The sequence below is a fragment of the Mesoplodon densirostris genome, chromosome 4 (genome assembly GCF_025265405.1).
Source record: "Mesoplodon densirostris isolate mMesDen1 chromosome 4, mMesDen1 primary haplotype, whole genome shotgun sequence".
NCBI lineage: Eukaryota > Metazoa > Chordata > Mammalia > Artiodactyla > Ziphiidae > Mesoplodon > Mesoplodon densirostris.
Window position 1 is genome coordinate 30,351,458 of NC_082664.1, and position 19,881 is coordinate 30,371,338.

The 19,881-nt window shown below is 40.6% G+C and overlaps 1 protein-coding gene across 1 annotated transcript; it reads right to left on the bottom strand.

Annotated features, from left to right (window-relative positions):
• Positions 1-16,419: 16,419 nt before the first annotated feature.
• On the bottom strand, positions 16,420-19,623 carry LOC132487937 (peroxisomal succinyl-coenzyme A thioesterase-like). The gene is made up of 3 exons (XM_060095881.1): positions 19,037-19,623; positions 17,970-18,172; positions 16,420-17,193 (listed from the first exon to the last, which is right to left on the bottom strand). The coding sequence occupies exons 1-3, from the start codon at positions 19,491-19,493 to the stop codon at positions 16,603-16,605; spliced, it is 1,251 nt and encodes a 416-aa protein (XP_059951864.1). The 5' UTR covers positions 19,494-19,623; the 3' UTR covers positions 16,420-16,602.
• Positions 19,624-19,881: the final 258 nt, after the last annotated feature.

Genomic DNA, 19,881 nt, shown 5'->3' on the forward strand with positions numbered 1-19,881 from the left:
TACTTGAGTTTAAATATACAACTTTATTGTTTATTTTCCATCCTGCTTGTTCTGTATGATTTTTTCTCTTCCTTTGGATTAAAAAAAGATATCCCATTTGCCTTGTCGATTAGCTTATTGTAATATGTCTCTGTTGGTTTATTAATATCTAATATAAATCAGTATTTTTACCACGTTCTGAAAAATGCAATGATCTTGGAACACTTCACATCCATTTGTGCCCTCCTACATATGTTATTTATTCTATCTGTTTTATTTATTTATTTATTTATCTATCTATCTATATTGAAATGTAGTTGATTTACAATGTTACATTAGTTTCAGGGGTTTACAGCATAGTGATTCAATTTCTTTATAGATTATACTCCATTTAAAGTTATTACAAGAGAATGGCTATAATTCCCTGTGCTGTACGATATATCCTTGTTGCTTATCTATTTTATACATAGTAGTTTGTATCTCTTAATCCCATGCCCCTATCTTGCCTCTCCCTCCTTTCCTCTCCCCAGTGGTAACCACTAGTTTTTTCTCTGTATCTGTGAGTCTGTTTCTGTCTTGCTATATACATTTATTTGTTTTATTTCTTAGATTCCACAGATATGTGATAACATACAGTATTTGTCTTTGTCTGACTTATTTCATTAAGCATAATATTCTCTAAGTACATCCACATTGCTTCAGTGGCAGAACTTCATTCTTTTTTATGACTGAGTAGTATCCCATTGTATACATATACCACCCCTTCTTTAACCATTCATCTGTTCATGGACACTTGGGTTGATTCCAGGGTTGATTCCATATCTTGGCTATTGTAAAAATGCTGCTATGGAGCTTCCCTAGTGGTGCAGTGGTTAGGAATCCACCTCCCAATGCAGGGGACACGGGTTCGAGCCCTGTTCCAGGAAGATCCCACATGCCGTGGAGCACTAAGCCCATGTGCCACAACTGCTGATCCTGTGCTCCAGAGCCTGCAAGCCACAACTACTGAAGCCCACACGCCTAGAGCCCTGCTTCGTAACAAGGGAAGCCACCGCAATGAAGAGTGGCCCCCGCTCGCCGCAACTAGAGAAAGCCCACACGCAGCAACGAAGACCTAATGCAGCCAAAAATAAATAAATAAAACAAATCAATTTATTTTAAAAAATGCTGCTATGAACATTGGGGTGCATGTATCTTTTCAAATTAGTGTTTTCATTTTTTAAAATAATTTTTTTAAACAGAAACTTATGATTAGTGTACAGGATCCAAAACATGATTTTAGAAAAATATAAAGTGCCCAAATAATCCCAACTTATACAGGTGACACAGACTTTCTGGGTCCAAATGAAGCATTCATGAAGAAACACATTTAAAATCAGTCTAGATACATATTTACATTGTATCATACAGGTAAAACTATCTTTCTTGGCTTTGATGTTACTCTGAGGAAAAAGAAAATCAAACCAGAAAACCAGAAAACCAGTTATAACTCTCAGCATGCTCCACAGATTCTTAGTAATGTATCTCATTAATATTAATGCCATAGTATCTAATTTTCACCTTTAAATGAGAGTAGTGTAAAACCCCCCAACCTCAGGCAGTCTGGGTGTTGTGAGTGGTCACAATTTCAAATGCAAGTCCAACTCATCTGACTTTAGATTGGACTGACATGCAACATAGATCCTGGACCATAGTTTTTTCATATTTTCTGGATATATACCCCGGAGTGGAATTGCTGGATCATTTAGAACTATTTTTAATTTTTTGAGGAATCTCCATACTGCTTTCCATAGTGGTTGCACCAATTTACATTCCCACCAACAGTGTACAGGGGTCCCCTTTCCTCCACATCCTCACAAATATTTCCTATTTGTAGTCTTTTTATGATGGCCATTCTGACTAGTGTGAGGTGATATCTCATTGTGGTTTTCATTTGCATCTCTCTGGTGATTAGCAGTGTTGAGCATCTTTTCATATGCCTGTTAGCCATCTATACATCATCTTTGGGAAGATGTCTATTCAGGTCTTCTGACCATTTTTTAATTGGGTTGTTTTCTTCTTTTTGATATTTCGTTGTATGAGTTGTTTATGTATTTTGGATATAACCCCCTTGTTGGTCATATCATTTGCAAATATATTCTCCCATTCAGTAGGTTGCCTTTTCGTTTTGTTATGGTTTTCTTTACTGTGCAAACCCTTTTAAGTTTAGGTAGGTCCCATTTGCTTCTTTTTGCTCTTATTTCTTTTCCCTTAGGGAACAGATCCAAAAAAATATTGCTATGATTTATGTCAAAGAGTGTTCTGCCTGTGTTTTCTTCTAGTAGTTTTATGGTTTCAGGTCTTATATTTCAGTCTTTAATCTATTTTCAGGGTTTTTTTTTTAATATTGTGTGAGGAAATGTTCTAATTCCATTGTTTAACATGTAGCTGTCCAGTTGTCCCAGCACCACTTATTGAAGAGACTGTCTTTTTGTCATTGTATATATATATATATATATTTTTTTTTTTTTTTTTTTGCGGTATGCGGGCCTCTCACTGTTGTGGCCTCCCCCGTTGCGGAGCACAGGCTCCGGACGCGCAGGCTCAGCGGCCATGGCTCACGGGCCCAGCCGCTCCGCGGCATATGGGATCCTCCCAGACCGGGGCACGAACCCGTATCCCCTGCATCGGCAGGCGGACTCTCAACCACTTGCGCCACCAGGGAGGCCCCTGTCATTGTATATTTTTGCCTCCTTTGTCATAGGTTAATTGGCCATAGGTGTGTAGGTTTATTTCTGGGCTCCCTATTCAGTTCCATTGATCTGTATATCTGTTTTTGTGCCAGTACCATGCTGTTTTGATGACTGTACCTTGATAGTATAGTATGAAGACAGGGAGCATGATACCTCCAAGTTTGTTCTTTTTTCTCAAGATTGTTTTGGCAATTCAGGACCTTTTGCTTTTCCATATAAATTTTAGGATTATTCTACTTCTGTGAAAAATGTCTTGGGTATTTTGATAGGAATTGCATTAAACCTGTAAATTGCTTTGGGGAGTATGGCCATTTTAACTATTAATTCTTTCAATTCAAGAGCACAAGATATCTTTCCATTTCTTTGTATCATCTTCAATTTTCTTCATCAGTGTTTCATAGTTTTTAGTGTATAGGTCCTTCACCTTCTTGGTTAAGTTTATTCCTAGGCAATTTATTCTTTTCAATGTAATTTTAAGCAGGGTTTTTTTGTTTCTCTTTCTGATTGTTCATTATTAGAGTATAGAAAAGCAACATATTTCTATATATTAATCTTGTATCCTGCAACTTTAATGAATTCATTTATTAATTCTAATAATTTTCAGTAGTTTTAAGAGTTTTCTATATATAGTATCATGTCACCTGCAAATGGTGACAGTTTTACTTCTTTCCTTCCAATTTGGATGATTTTATTTCTCTTTCTTTTTTGATGCTGTGGCTAGGACTTCCAACATAATGTTAAATAAGAAGTGGCAAGAGTGGGCATCCTTGTCTTGTTCCTGAATTTAGAAGAAAGGCTTTCAGATTTTCACTGTTGTGTATGATGATAGCTGTGGGTTTGTCATAAATGGTCTTTATTATTTTCTGAAATGTTCCTTCTATACCAACACTGATGAGAGTTTTTGTCATGAATGGATATTGAATTTTGTCAAATGATTTTTCTGCATCTATTGTGATGATCATATGATTTTTATCCTTCTTATTGTTAATGCTATATCACACTGATGATTTGCAAATATTTGACAATCCTGGCATCCCTAAAATAAATCCCACTTATGGGAATATATGATCCTTTTATATATTGTTGGATTCAATTTGCTAACATTTCATTGAGGATTTTTGCATCTATATTCATCTAAGATATTGGCCTGTAATTCTCTTTTTTTTGTACTGTCATTGTCTGGTTTTGGAATCAGGGTAATGGTGGCCCTGTAGAATGATTTTGGGAGTGTTTTGTCCTCTTCAATTATTTGGAATAGTTTGAGAAGGATAGGTATAAACTGTTCTTTATATGTTTGATAGAAGTCCCCTGTGAAGCCATCTGGTACTGGACTTTTGTTTGCTGGTCGTTTTTAAAATTACAAATTCAATTTCACTACTAGTGATTGGTCTTTTCAAGTTGTCTTTTTCTTCCTGGTTCAGTGTTGGCATAGTGGACATTTCTAGACATTTGTCCATTCCTTCTAGGTTGTTCTGTTTGTTGGCTTATAACTGTTTATGGTATTGTCTTGTGGTTATTGGTTGTTATTTCTCCTCTTTCATTTCTTATTTTGTTTATTTGGATCCTCTCTCTTTTCTTCTTGATGAGCCTGGCTAAAGGATTATTAATTTTGTTTATCTTTTCAAAAAAATAGCTCTTGGTTAATTTCATTGATCTTTTCTCATTTTTTTGTTCTCTATTTTATTTATTTTCTCTGTGATCTTCATCATTTTATTCCTCTGCTGACTGTGGGCTGTGTTTGTTCTTTTTCTAACTCCTTTACATTAGGTTGTTTATTTTATTTTATTTTATTTTATTTTATTTTATTTTATTTATTTATTTTTTTTGCTGTACGCGGGCCTCTCACTGCTGTGGCCTCTCCCGTTGCGGAGCACAGGCTCCGGACACACAGGCTCCGCGGCCATGGCTCGCGGGCCCAGCCGCTCCGCGGCACGTGGGATCTTCCGGGACAGGGGCACGAACCCGTGTCCCCTGCATCGGCAGGCGGACTCTCAACCACTGCGCCACCAGGGAAGCCCCAGGTTGTTTATTTTAGATTTTTCATGTTTCTCCAGGAAGGCCTGTATCACTTATAAACTTCCCTCCTAGAACTGCTTTTGCTGAATCCCATAGATTTTGGAAAGTTATGTTTACCAGATAAAAAGAGTCAAAGTCAAATAAAAATTCTAACTGAATTAGGGAAAAGGATAGATGAACACAGTGAGAATTTTAACAAGGAACTAGAATATATAAAAAAGGCCCAATCAGAAATGAAGACTTCATTAACTGGAATAAAAAACACATAAGAAGGAATAACAGATTAAGTGATACAGAAAACACATAAGTGATTGGGAAGACAGAATAATGGAAATCTCCAAAGAAGAACAGCAAATAGAAAGACAAATTTAATGGGTGTTCCCTGGTGGCCTAGTGGTTAGGATTCTGGGCTTTCACTGCCGTGGCCCAGGTTCAACCCCTGGTCAGGGAAGTGAGATCCCGCAAGCCGTGCGGTGTGGCCAAAATAAAATAAAATCCCAGCTCTATCATTTAAAAAAAACAATTAAAAAATGAAAATAGTTAAAGAGATCTTTGGGATAACATCAAGCATAGCAAAATTTGCACTGTAAGGGTTCCAGAAGGAGAAGAGACAGAGAGGGAGAAGGGGATCTAGAATGTATTTGATGAAATTATTGCTGAAAAATCCCCAAACCTGAAGAAGGAAACAGATATTCAGGTACAGGAAGCACAGAGGGATGAACCTAAACAGACCCACACTAAGACATATAATTAAAATGGAAAAACTTAAAGAGAGAATTCTAAAGTCAGCAAGAAACAAAACAAAGAGTCATATATAAAGGAAAGTGCATAAGGCTATCAGCTGATATTTTCTGCAGGCCAGAAGAGATTGACATGATATATTTAAAATGCCAGAAGGGAAATATCTTCATCCTAGGATACTCTACCCAGCAAGATTATTGTTTAGCATTAGAGAAATAAAGAACTTTTCAGAAAAGCAAAAAGAAAAAAAGTTGCTCAATAATAAACCTACCCTAAAAGAAATGTTAAAGGGTCCTCTCTAAGTGGAAAAGTAGATTCCATAGGAAAGGGAAAATCCCACTAGGAAAGAAAAATATGAAGTAAGAGCTGAAGATTAACCACTTACTTAAAGAAGCTAGTATGAAGATTCAAAGACAATAAACTGTAAAATCAACTATAACTACAACAAACAGCTAAGGGATAAACATGAAAATGTAAAACATGATATCAAAAACACAAAATATGGGTGAGGGGAATAAAAAATGTAGATTTTTTAGAATGTGTTTGAACTTAAATGACTGCCAGTTCAAAACAAGTAGATTTAGGTATAGTTCATCATATATGGAAGCTGTGGTAAACACAAATCAAAAACCTACAATAGAGGGGCTTCCCTGGTAGCACAGTGGTTGGGAATTCGCCTGCCAATAAAGGGGACATGGGTTCGAGCCCTGGTCTGGGAAGATCCCACATGCCACAGAGCAACTAAGCCCATGCACCACAACTACTGAGCCTGCACTCTAGAGCCCGCGAGCCACAACTACTGAGCCCACACACCACAACTACTGAAGCCCACGTGTCTGTAGCCCATGCTTAGCAACTGCAACAAGAGAAGACACTGCAACGAGAAGACTGCGCACTGCAATGAAGAGTAGACCCTGCTCACCTCACCTAGAGAAAGCCTGCATGCAGCAACGAAGACCCAACACAGCCAAAAAAAAAAGAATAAATAAATTTAAAAATATATATTAAGAGAAAACCTACAATAGATACACACAAACTAAAGAGAAAGGAACACAAGCACACTACTAAAGAAAATCATCAAACCACAAGGAAAGAAAGAAAAAGAAGAAGAAATAAACAGAAGAAATACAAAAACAACTGGAAAACAAGAAACAAAATGACAATAAGTACATACCTATCAATAGTTAACTTTAAATGTCAAATTGACTAAATGCTCCTAAGACATAGCTGATTGGATTAAAAGAAAAACCAAGACCCATCTATATGCTGTCTACAGGAGACTCACTTCAGAACTAAAGACACACACAGACTGAGGGTAAGAGGATGGAAAAAGATATTTCATGCAAATGCAAATGGAAATGACCAGAGAGTTGGGGTAGTGATACACATACCATACCAACTAGACCTGAAAATAAAGGCTGTAACAAAGGACAAAGATAAAGGGATCAATACAAGAAGAGGATATTACACTTGTTAATGGATGTGCAACCAATACAGGGGTACTTAAATATACAAAGCTATATTAACAGATATAAAGAGAGAAATTTACAATAATAGTATAATAGTTGGGGACTTTACCACCCCACTTACATCAATGGACAGATCATCCAGATAGAAAATCAATAAGGCAACAGTGATCTTAAATGAGACAATGGGGGAATTCCCTGATGGTCCAGGACTCAGCGTTTTCACTGCTGGGTGCCCAGGTTTAATCCCTGGTCGGGGAACTGGGATTTCACAAGCCACAGGGTCCAAGAGACAATGGACCTGTTGGACCTAATAGATAGGATATTATAACCCAAAACAGCACAGTACACATTCTTTTCAAGTGCACATGGGACATTCTCCAGGATAGGTCACATGCTAGGCCAGAAAACAATCTCAACAAATTTAAGAGGACAGAAATTATATCAAGCATTTTTTCTATATGTACTTTAAACCCCGCAATATGTTATTTATAAATATTCATATTTATATGCATATTTAACCTTTTTCATTATATTCCATTTCTTCCTTCATTTCCGTATTTCCACCATGAGTCATCTTCATTCTGCTTGAAGACCACCCTAGTTTTTCCTTTATTGCAGGTATGCTATATTAATTCTCTCAATTTCTATTTTTCTGAAAATGACTGTTTTGATTCTGTTAAATTTTTTTCAATCAATTTTATGAACAATATATACTTTCATATTTAAGAATCTATTTTGAGGGGCTTCCCTGGTGGCGTAGTGGTTGAGAGTCCGCCTGCCGATGCAGGGAACACGGGTTCATGCCCCAGTCTGGGAAGATCCCACATGCCGTGGAGCGGCTGGGCCCGTGAGCCATGGTCGCTGAGCCTGCGCGTCTGGAGCCTGTGCTCCGCAACGGGACAGGCCACACAGTGAGAGGCCTGCGTACTGCAAAAAAAAAAAAAAAAAAAAAAAAGAATCTATTTTGCTAGAATAGGCTTCGAGGTTGTCAGATGTTTTCTTTTGACACTTTAAACGTTTTTCAATGGTTCCTGATTTCCATCTTAGCTGTGGAGAAGTCAGTTGTTAGATTTACTGCTGCTTCTTTGAAGGTTGACTTTTTTCTGTGGTTGCTGGTAAGATTTTTTAATCTTTGTCTTTCTTTTCTGCAGTGTTCCATTGCCTTTTGCTACATAACAAACAATTCTGTGGACAGATTGCTTTTTCCAAAGATGATTATGACAAATAACTTCCATCTCACATGCCCTTCTAGAAACTTGCCATTCCCCTATCAGGAGATAGTCTATACACATTTTCCTTGCACCTAATGTCTCTGTGTCTGCCTCAACCAGTAGAGTACAGCTGAAGCAATGATATGTGACTTCCAAAGCTAAGTCATAAGAAGGCCATGCATTTCTGCCTTCCTCTCTTGGACCATTCACTTTTGAAACCCAGATATCATGCTGTGAGGAAGCTCAAGCAGCCTGTGGAGAAATTCATATGCACAGGAATCACAACTGGCTTTAGGACTAGGTGGCAGGTAGAAATTGGAAGGGTTCCAGGGAGACGATTAGTGAAAGCCTAAAGGGACTCATGAAGGCCATTATTGATGACCTAAAGGAAAGTAAAATAAATTTACTGGAAGCTAGAGGCAACACTGACACGTGCAGTGATGTGAAAAAGGGTAAATATACGTCATGCATTCAATGATCTAGCTGAAGTGATTTCCCCGCAGAGTACCGACAGTGACACCTGGCTTCTCCTTGCTGCCTATGACAAAAGATACAAGAGGAAGAGGTGAGCTAAGAATGAACTGCTAAATAGGAAGCAACCAGGACTTGCCAAGCTTGACAATAATACTGTTTCTCCTTTCCAGCTTCTCCAGATGGTAAATTATTCTGTAATTAAGACAGGACCTCAGAGCAAAGTCAAACCTAAGGTGGGTCTGTGGGAGAGACTTTGTAAAGACCTCAAAGATTCAAGGTAGTGCTTCATAGAACATTTCAGAATGACAAAGGTCCTCTAAAGATTTTAAGGTGTACCTAACAGATCCTGTCTATTATATAACAGAATTTATGGGAATCTTGAGGATGTTTGCCTGCAGCATTCTTCCAAGGAACCCCAGATAGAAAAGTTCCTATCTCAAACAGATTTGTAGTGGTGTATTGTCTAAGGAAGTGAACCCCACTGATATTTTTTAGAAAACCTACATAATTATTAAGAGAATGGTTCTGGTGGAAGCACAATGAGTTTGAACTAAAAGAGACAGAGACAGTGCAAAACAAAAAGAGATCTTTGGATGCCTCATCTTTTTCATCCAGGAAGCAGATCCAGGAGGCTTTTTTGCTAATTTAATTTTCTTATGGGAAATATAGGTTTCAACTCAGAGGGTGGAACCAAGAGCTACAGAGAACAACTCACAGAGAGTAAACTGAGCACCAATGGAAGAATTGACAACATATTCTCAGCTGGATTTCAGACTGGCTAGGGGCCAGTGTCGTGTGCCTCCCATATTCCCCATTATTGAACAGGAATATCTGTAAGAATTATCTTATGGAGTTCCGGGTAAGATGGCGGAAGAGTAAGACGCGGAGATCACCTTCCTCCCCACAGATACACCAGAAATACAGCTACACGTGGAACAACTCCTACAGAACACCTACTGAATGCTGGCAGAAGACTCCAGACCTCCCAAAAGGCAAGAAACTCCCCACATACCTGGGTAGGGCAAAGCAGAGAGATTCCCGCACAGAGGAGCGGTGCCGAGCGGCACTCACCAGCCCGAGAGGCTTGTCTGCTCCCCCGCCGGGGCAGGCGGCGCTGGAGCTGAGGCTCGGGCTTCGGTCAGAGCGCAGGGAGAGGACTGGGGCTGGCGGCGAGAACTCAGCCTGAAGGGGGCTAATGTGCCACAGCTAGCCGGCAGCGAGTCCGGGAAAACTCTGGAGCTGCCGAAGAGGCAGGAGACTTTTTCTTCCCTCTTGGTTTCCTGGTGCGCGAGGAGAGGGGATTAAGAGCGCCGCGTAAAGGAGCTCCAGAGACGGGCGCGAGTCGCGGCTGAAAGTGCGGAGCCCAGAGACGGGCGTGGGACGCTGGGGCTGCTGCTGCCGCCGCCAAAAAGCCTGTGTGAGAGCGCAGGTCACTGTCCACACCGCCCTTCCGGGAGCCTGTGCATCCTGCCACTGCCGGGGTCCCGGGATCCAGGGGCGGCTTCCCTGGGAGAACGCACGGCGCGCCTCGGGCTGGTGCAACGTCACGCCGACCTCTGCCGCTGCAGGCTCGCCCCGCACTCCGTGCCCCTCCCTCCCGCCCGGCCTGAGTGAGCCAGAGTCCCCGAAGAGGCTGCTCCTTTAACCCTGTCCTGTCTGAGCGAAGAACAGACGCCCTCCGGCGACCTACACGCAGAGGCGGGGCCAAATCCAAAGCTGAGACCCAGGAGCTGTGAGAACAAAGAAGAGAAAGGGAAACCTCTCCCAGCAGCCTCAGAAGCAGCGGATTAAAGCTCCACAATCAACTTCATGTACCCTGCATCTGTGGAATACATGAATAGACAACAAATCATCCCAAATTGAGGATCCAGGAGTCAGTGCTGTGCCTCTGAGGTGGGAGAGCGAACTTCAGGACACTGGTCCACAAGAGACCTCCCAGCTCCACGTAATATCAAACGGCGAAAATCTTCCAGAGATCTCCATCTCAACACCAGCACCCAGCTTCACTCAACGACCAGCAAGCTACAGTGCTGGACACCCTATGCCAAACAACTAGCAAGACAGGAACACAACGCCACCCATTAGCAGAGAGGCTGCCTCAAATCATAAAAAGTCCGCAAACACCCCAAAACACACCACCAGACGTGGACCTGCCCACCAGAAAGACAAGATCCAGCCTCATCCACCAGAACACAGGCAGTAGTCCCCTCCACCAAGAAGCCTACACAACCCACTAAACCAACCTTAGCCACTGGGGACAGACACCAAAAACAACGGGAACTACGAACCTGCAGCCTGCAAAAAGGAGACCCCAAACACAGTAACATAAGCAAAATGAGAAGACAGAAAAACACACAGCAGGAGAAGGAGCAAGATAAAAACCCACCAGACCTAACAAATGAAGAGGTAATAGGCAGTCTATCTGAAAAAGAATTCAGAATAATGATGGTAAAGATGATCCAAAATCTTGGAAATAGAATAGACAAAATGCAAGAAACAGTTAACAAGGACCTAGAAGAACTAAAGACGAATCAAGCATCGATTAAAAACACAATAAATGAAATAAAAAATACTCTAGATGGGATCAATAGCAGAATAACTGAGGCAGAAGAACGGATAAGTGAGGTGGAAGATAAAATAGTGGAAATAACTGCTGCAGAGCAAAATAAAGAAAAAAGAATGAAAAGAACAGAGGACAGTCTCAGAGACCTCTGGGACAACATTAAACGCACCAACATTCGAATTATAGGGGTTTCAGAAGAAGAAGAGAAAAAGAAAGGGACTGAGAAAATATTTGAAGAGATTATAGTTGAAAACTTCCCTAATATGGGAAAGGAAATAGTTAATCAAGTCCAGGAGGCACAGAGAGTCCCATACAGAATAAATCCAAGGAGAAATACACCAAGACACATATTAATCAAACTGTCAAAAATTAAACACAAAGAAATCATATTAAAAGCAGCAAGGCAAAAACAACAAATAACACACAAGGGAATCCCCATCAGGATAACAGCTGATCTCTCAGCAGAAACTCTACAAGCCAGAAGGGAGTGGCAGGACATACTTAAAGTGATGAAGGAGAAAAACCTGCAACCAAGATTACTCTACCCAGCAAGGATCTCATTCAGATTTGATGGAGAAATTAAAATGTTTACAGACAAGCAAAAGCTGAGAGAGTTCAGCACCACCAAACCAGCTTTACAACAAATGCTAAAGGAACTTCTCTAGGCAAGAAACACAACAGAAGGAAAAGAACTACAATAACGAACCCAAAACAATTAAGAAAATGGGAATAGGAACATACATATCAATAATTACCTTAAATGTAAATGGACTAAATGCTCCCACCAAAAGACACAGACTGGCTGAATGGATACAAAAACAAGACCCATATATATGCTGTCTACAAGAGACCCACTTCAGACCTAGAGACACATACAGACTGAAAGTAAGGGGATGGAAAAAGATATTCCATGCAAATGGAAACCAAAAGAAAGCTGGAGTAGCAATTCTCATATCAGACAAAATAGACTTTAAAATAAAGACTACTAGAAGAGACAAAGAAGGACACTACATAATGATCAAGGGATTAATCCAAGAAGAAGATATAACAATTGTAAATATTTATGCACCAAACATAGGAGCACCTCAATACATAAGGGGAATATTAACAGCCATAAAAGGAGAAATCGACAGTAACACACTCATAGTAGGGGACTTTAACACCCCACTTTCACCAATGGACAGGTCATCCAAAATGAAAATAAATAAGGAAACACAAGCTTTAAATGATACATTAAACAAGATGGACTTAATTGATATTTATAGGACATTTCATCCAAAAACAACAGAATACACATTTTTCTCAAGTGCTCATGGAACATTCTCCAGGATAGATCATATCTTGGGTCACAAATCAAGCCTTGGTAAATTTAAGAAAATTGAAATTGTATCAAGTATCTTTTCCGACCACAATGCTATGAGACTAGATATCAATTACAGGAAAAGAGCTGTAAAACATACAAACACATGGAGGCTAAACAATACACTACTTAATAACGAAGTGATCACTGAAGAAATCAAAGAGGAAATTAAAAAATACCTAGAAACAAATGACAATGGAGACACGACGACCCAAAACCTATGGGATGCAGCAAAAGCAGTTCTAAGAGGGAAGTTTATGGCAATACAATCCCACCTTAAGAAACAGGAAATATCTCGAATAAACAACCTAACCTTGCACCTAAAGCAATTAGAGAAAGAAGAACAAAAACATCCCAAAGTTAGCAGAAGGAAAGAAATCATAAAAATCAGATCAGAAATAAATGAAAAAGAAATGAAGGAAACGATAGCAAAGATCAATAAAACTAAAAGCTGGTTCTTTGAGAAGATAAACAAAATTGATAAACCATTAGCCAGACTCATCAAGAAAAAAAGGGAGAAGACTCAAATCGATAGAATTAGAAATGAAAAAGGAGAAGTAACAACTGACACTGCAGAAATACAAAAGATCATGAGAGATTACTATAAGCAACTCTATGCCAATAAAATGGACAACCTGGAAGAAATGGACAAATTCTTAGAAATGCACAACCTGCCAAGACGGAATCAGGAAGAAATAGAAAATATGAACAGACCAATCACAAGCACTGAAATTGAAACTGTGATTAAAAATCTTCCAACAAACAAAAGCCCAGGACCAGATGGCTTCACAGGCGAATTCTATCAAGCATTTAGAGAAGAGCTAACACCTATCCTTCTCAAACTCTTCCAAAATATAGCAGAGGGAGGAACACTCCCAAACTCATTCTACGAGGCCACCATCACCTTGATACCAAAACCAGACAAGGATGTCACAAAGAAAGAAAACTACAGGCCAATATCACTGATGAACATAGATGCAAAAATCCTCAACAAAATACTAGCAAACAGAATCCAACAGCACATTAAAAGGATCATACACCATGATCAAGTGGGGTTTATTCCAGGAATGCAAGGATTCTTCAATATACGCAAATCAATCAATGTGATACACCATATTAACAAACTGAAGGAGAAAAACCATATGATCATCTCAATAGATGCAGAGAAAGCTTTTGACAAAATTCAACACCCATTTATGATAAAAACCCTGCAGAAAGTAGGCATAGAGGGAACTTTCCTCAACATAATAAAGGCCATATATGACAAACCCACAGCCAGCATCGTCCTCAATGGTGAAAAACTGAAACCATTTTCACTAAGATCAGGAACAAGACAAGGTTGCCCACTCTCACCACTCTTATTCAACATAGTTTTGGAAGTTTTAGCCACAGCAATCAGAGAAGAAAAGGAAATAAAAGGAATCCAAATGGGAAAAGAAGAAGTAAAGCTGTCACTGTTTGCAGATGACATGATACTATACATAGAGAATCCTAAAGATGCTACCAGAAAACTACTAGAGCTAATCAATGAATTTGGTAAAGTTGCAGGATACAAAATTAATGCACAGAAATCTCTGGCATTCCTATATACTAATGATGAAAAATCTGAAAGTGAAATCAAGGAAACACTCCCATTTACCATTGCAACAAAAAGAATAAAATATCTAGGAATAAACCTACCTAAGGAGACAAAAGACCTGTATGCAGAAAATTATAAGACACTGATGAAAGAAATTAAAGATGATACAAATAGATGGAGAGATGTACCATGTTCTTGGATTGGAAGAATCAACATTGTGAAAATGACTCTACTACCCAAAGCAATCTACAGATTCAATGCAATACCTATCAAACCACCAATGGCATTTTTCACAGAACTAGAACAAAAAATTTCACAATTTGTATGGAAACACAAAAGACCCCGAATAGCCAAAGCAATCTTGAGAACGAAAAACGGAGCTGGAGGAATCAGGCTCCCTGACTTCAGACTATACTACAAAGCTACAGTAATCAAGACAGTATGGTACTGGCACAAAAACAGAAAGATAGATCAATGGAACAGGATAGAAAGCCCAGAGATAAACCCACGGACATATGGTCACCTTATCTTTGATAAAGGAGGCAGGAATGTACAGTGGAGAAAGGACAGTCTCTTCAATAAGTGGTGCTGGGAAAACTGGACAGGGACATGTAAAAGTATGAGATTAGATCACTCCCTAACACCATACACAAAAATTAGCTCAAAATGGATTAAAGACCTAAATGTAAGGCCAGACACTATCAAACTCCTAGAGGAAAACATAGGCAGAACACTCTATGACATAAATCACAGCAAGATCCTTTTTGACCCACCTCCTAGAGAAATGGAAATAAAGACAAAAATAAACACATGGGACCTAATGAAACTTCAAGGCTTTTGCACAGCAAAGGAAACCATAAACAAGACCAAAAGAGAACCCTCAGAATGGGAGAAAATATTTGCAAATGAAGCAACTGACAAAGGATTAATCTCCAAAATTTATAAGCAGCTCATGCAGCTCAATAGCAAAAAAACAAACAACCCAATCCAAAAATGGGCAGAAGACCTAAATAGACATTTCTCCACAGAAGATATACAGACAGCCAACAAACACATGAAAGGATGCTCAACATCTTTACTCATTAGAGAAATGCAAATCAAAACTACAATGAGATATCATCTCACACCAGTCAGAATGGCCATCATCAAAAAATCTAGAAACAATAAATGCTGGAGAGGGTGTGGAAAAAAGGGAACACTCTTGCACTGCTGGTGGGAATGTGAATTGGTACAGCCGCTATGGAGAACGGTATGGAGGTTCCTTAAAAAACTACAAATAGAACTACCATATGACCCAGCAATCCCACTACTGGGCATATACCCTGAGAAAACCATAATTCAAAAAGAGACATGTACCAAAATGTTCATAGCAGCCCTATTTACAATAGCCCGGAGATGGAAACAACCTAAGGGTCGATCGTCGGATGAATGGATAAAGAAGATGTGGCACATATATACAATGGAATATTACTCAGCCATAAAAAGAAATGAAATTGAGCTATTTGTAATGAGGTGGATGGACCTAGAGTCTGTCATACAGAGTGAAGTAAGTCAGAAAGAGAAAGACAAATACTGTATGCTGACACATATATATGGAATTTAAGAAAAAAATGTCATCAAGAACATAGGGGTAAGACAGGAATAAAGACACAGACCTACTAGAGCATGGACTTGAGGATATGGGGAGGGGGAAGGGTAAGCTGTGACAAAGTGAAAGAGCGGCATGGACATATATACACTACCAAACGTAAGGTAGATGGCTAGTGGGAAGCAGCCGCATAGCACAGGGAGATCAGCTCGGTTCTTTGTGACCGCCTGGAGGGGTGGGATAGGGAGGGTGGGAGGGAGACGCAAAAGGGAGGGGATATGGGAACATATGTATATGTATAACTGATTAAATTTGTAAAATAAAAAAATAAAATAAAATAAAATAAAATAAAAAAAAGAATTATCTTATACCTGCCTACCGTCGTATTCTGGATGTCTGTGTATGTGGACAGCTAACTTGTCTCTTTAGTTCACAGATCTTCAGATTGAGAAGAAAGATACTCAAGGAGCTATACCCAAGGAATTATACCTGAGGAACTTCATCTGCACCTGGACCTGATATAAATGATACCCAGTGATGGAAAAGGTAGCCCAGTATTTGTTCAGCTTTAAATTTTATCTGTGCCTCAAAGTGTTAAGTTAAAAAATCTAGATGAAAACACAAATTTTAATAGTGTTGATACTTTTTACTAGTATTGTAGTAAATAGTATTGTATACTTCTAATTGAATCTTCTACAGTAGGCATGTGTTACATTAGAAAAATTAATGACAAAATTAATCTCAAAAAAGTTACCTAAAATATAGCATTAATACCAATGACATGAATTTAATGTTATCTAGGGGACAAGTGATTCACATAAGATTATTAAACACTAAAATCTGACCTTGAATCTCTCCTGTCAATAACAGACTAATTACAATTTGGGGCATTACAATTTGGGGCAAGCTCCAAGGTGTTTGGTAAAGAAGGTTAGAATTTGCTTCCAAGCATCTACCTGGGCCTTAGAATGAGCCCTGGGCTCCCCACCCCAGATCACAGGTTTGTCCAGTAATTTGTGTAGGGAAGCTGGGCACATGGGAAAGTAAGGAGGCTCAATGTAATGCCCAGTCCCAGGGTAAGAGACGATCTGGGGTTTTTCCTTTCCATGGGCCTGTAACCGTTCAGAGGCTATCTGGGCATATAACTCACTCCTCCAGTTATGGTCATCCTGACCAACAATGAAGAGGATGGGCCCCTGGGCCTTCTCTATTGGAATCATGCAGGGGTTCTCACATCCCCCTACAATATCATTCCTTATATCCACAATGTCCAGGAGGCCTGAAAAAGCTACCTTCATTCTCCTTAGGTCATGGCCCAGTGGTGGAATGCTATTCTCCTTGTAGTATATGGCTTTGTTTCCATTGAAGCCAGATCCATTGATGGAAACTGTGGCTGAGATGTTCTTCAAAAATGAGGCCATGGAGAGACAAATATCAGCCCCTAAAGAAATGCCCAGAAGTCCAATGCCAGGGCCCTTTACCTGTAAGAAAAGAAGGGACAAGAGTCAAAAGTCAAGAACCTACCCAACAGAAAAATGTTTTTCTAAATGCAACTAGAGATGCTGCTAGCTTTAATTTGTGAATTGGCCTCAAGAGACTCAACCTCAGCTGACTGAGTTTCTTCCCATGTAGAGATCTTGCTGGACACACAGCAAACAAATCTTAAACTCACTGGCAAATTTAGGAATTGGCTGCAAACTTCCAGAGAGTCATCCACTAGAGAATGCTGAGTCATTGGAGCCTGTCAATTTCAGAGCTCCATTCATGTTGAATTAAAGCATCAATGTTCCTGGGCATCTGTGTGGAACCAAATTCTGTTCCAAGAAGCGAATCTTTCGTCAGACCCCATCTAAATATATACTGACAAATGATTAACTTTATAGAAACAAAGTAAAACTTCAGAGTCCAACTGAGTGGTTCTAAGCTTATGAAATGGGTGGACAAGTTTTGATCAAAATCTGAGAACATACTCTGCTATCAGAAAAATAAAGATTAAAAAGCATGCAAAGCTAAAAATTTAGAAACTCCACTTGCAAAAGAAATTTTAATATTACTACATAATTCCCTAAAATAAAATATCACATGAATTTTCCAGTGAATTCTGCAATATTAATCCATCTGACAGAGAAAGGGGGGTAGAAGAAATCTCTGTGAAAGAAGAATAGAGCAGCATCAATGCACCTGGCACAGGTGAGTGCAAAGTGACACCCTCTCTGGAGGTAGTTCTAGAGAGAATGATAAAGGACATTAGGAGAACCTGGGTGTGTTGAAGCATGTAGCACAGGGCTTCTTCAAAGTAGTCCAGGTGTATGGTGTCGAATTTCTTGGGAAGATCTTCAAAGTCACAATAAGCTAGAGCCAATGTGGCAAAGCCATGGCCAGCCAGAAGGCTGGCCCGATATTCCAACAGGGCTCCTCCAACACCAAAGATGTCAATGATCCCTGGGAAAGGTCCTGGTCCTAGAGAAGGTAATATTATAAAGAGAAGGTATTATATAATTTAAAGAAATTGCTTTCCTTTTAGAGAGCTTTCTAAAGTATTTAGTGGGTTCCCGTGAATCAAAGAAAACGGCTTCCTGAGTCATTATGGACAAGGGATACAAGTTCCAAGTTATCTCCAAGGTTCTAAGAATCTTTAGTTGTGAGGGAGGGTAACAAAGCCTAATGACTGCATCACTGAAGGAGGAATTTCACCTTTTAGACAGTGTTGAATTGCAGTGTTCTGTTACAGGACTGGACACAGAGTTAAGAATCAAAACAAAGCTTTATATTGTGTTGCACCAACCCTTGGCATTCGTTATTTTGGGTTCAGATGTCTACTTAGAGGAAAGAAAAAGAAATACCAGGCAAGGCTTCAGGTGAGGAAGGCAGTGAAGTCTGAAAAGTGATCTGTGGTAGAGAGGAACATGAAAAAGTGGCTAAGGGGCCCAGTGTACCCAGGATACTACAGAAGGGAGACATGGCAATAGATTCCTTGACCGTCATCATATAGTGTAAAAGCGATCAGCTGATGCCTGTAGAGATCTGTAACGTAGTTATTAATAGCAAAGTGAACCTACCGATCCCATCCAGTCTTTTTTTTATCTGCATAATAACAGTATCCACCTCACTGGGATAGTATAGAGATTAAATGAATTAATGCAAGCAAAACGCGTAGCACAGTGCGGAACATATCAAAAGCCTCCAATGTGGCTGTCAGGTCTCTGATTTAGTCAACATCCGCTTCTCTGACCCTGCTCCCAAGCCAAACTCCCTGGGAGGCGGTGTCAGAAACCAAGGCAGCCCAAGGAACATGCTGTCGAGGTCCCAGCACCCCAGCCTTACCCGGCGGCAGGAAGAGCGTGGCGCGCACCCGGCCCACGCGCACGGGCTCGCGCCGCACCCCGGGCGCCAGGAAGTCGCGCTCGTGCACCGCGCGGCCCAGGAGCCGCTGGGCGTCAGGGTCGTGGCCATCGAGCACCTCCAGCTCCACGGCGAAGGGCGTCTGCACGTCCCGCTTCAGAAACCGCCAAAAAGGCTTCTCGGGCTCCAGAGCCCAGAGGAGCCCCATGGGCTCGAGCCCCGCGAAGCTGCCGCCCAGGGCGGGCGCGCGCTCGAGGTCCAGCTGGCCGTTGGCGTCGGCGCAGTAGCGCGCGTGGGCTCGGAAGAGCACGTTCTTCTCGTCGCGCAGGGACGCGCGCAGCGTGACCTGCTGCCCCGGGGCCAGGCTGCGCACGGCGATGCCCACCGGCTCGTCCCAGCGGCAGCGGCCCGCCGGCTCCAGCGTCACTGTCACCGCCATCCTCGGCGCATGGCTGCGATTCAGACTAGTCTGAGGTAAAAGTGCCAGGTCGTTCTCTAGGCCCAGGGCGGGGCGTACCGGGATGTCCTGCTGTCCGGCTGTGGCGCCCAACCCGCCCGCGTATACGCCTCTTCTCAAACCTCTCCCTCGTGGGAGTGAAACATGTTGGATATGGATTCGTGGTGAAACCAGAGCTGAATGACTTTAGGCAGAATACCAGGAATTCCAGCCTCTCCATGGAAAAGGACAGCCTTTTTTTCCCCTTTTAATGAGTTACACACACACAAAAAGTGCATAAATTCTAAGTGTGTATTTTAATGAATTTCACAACCCGAACATACTTGGGGTAACGAAGCACAAGGATCCAGAAACATCATCACTTCTCCAG

Excerpts from the sequence above, each read along its gene's own strand:
- LOC132487937 (XM_060095881.1), bottom strand. The coding sequence starts at position 19,493 with ATGGCGGTGACAGTGACGCTGGAGCCGGCGGGCCGCTGCCGCTGGGAC. Across the intron at positions 18,173-19,036 it reads CACGCTCTTCCTGCCGCCGG|GACCAGGACCTTTCCCAGGG; the intron begins GTAAGGCTGGGG and ends TACCTTCTCTAG. Across the intron at positions 17,194-17,969 it reads ACATGCTTCAACACACCCAG|GTAAAGGGCCCTGGCATTGG; the intron begins GTTCTCCTAATG and ends CTTTTCTTACAG.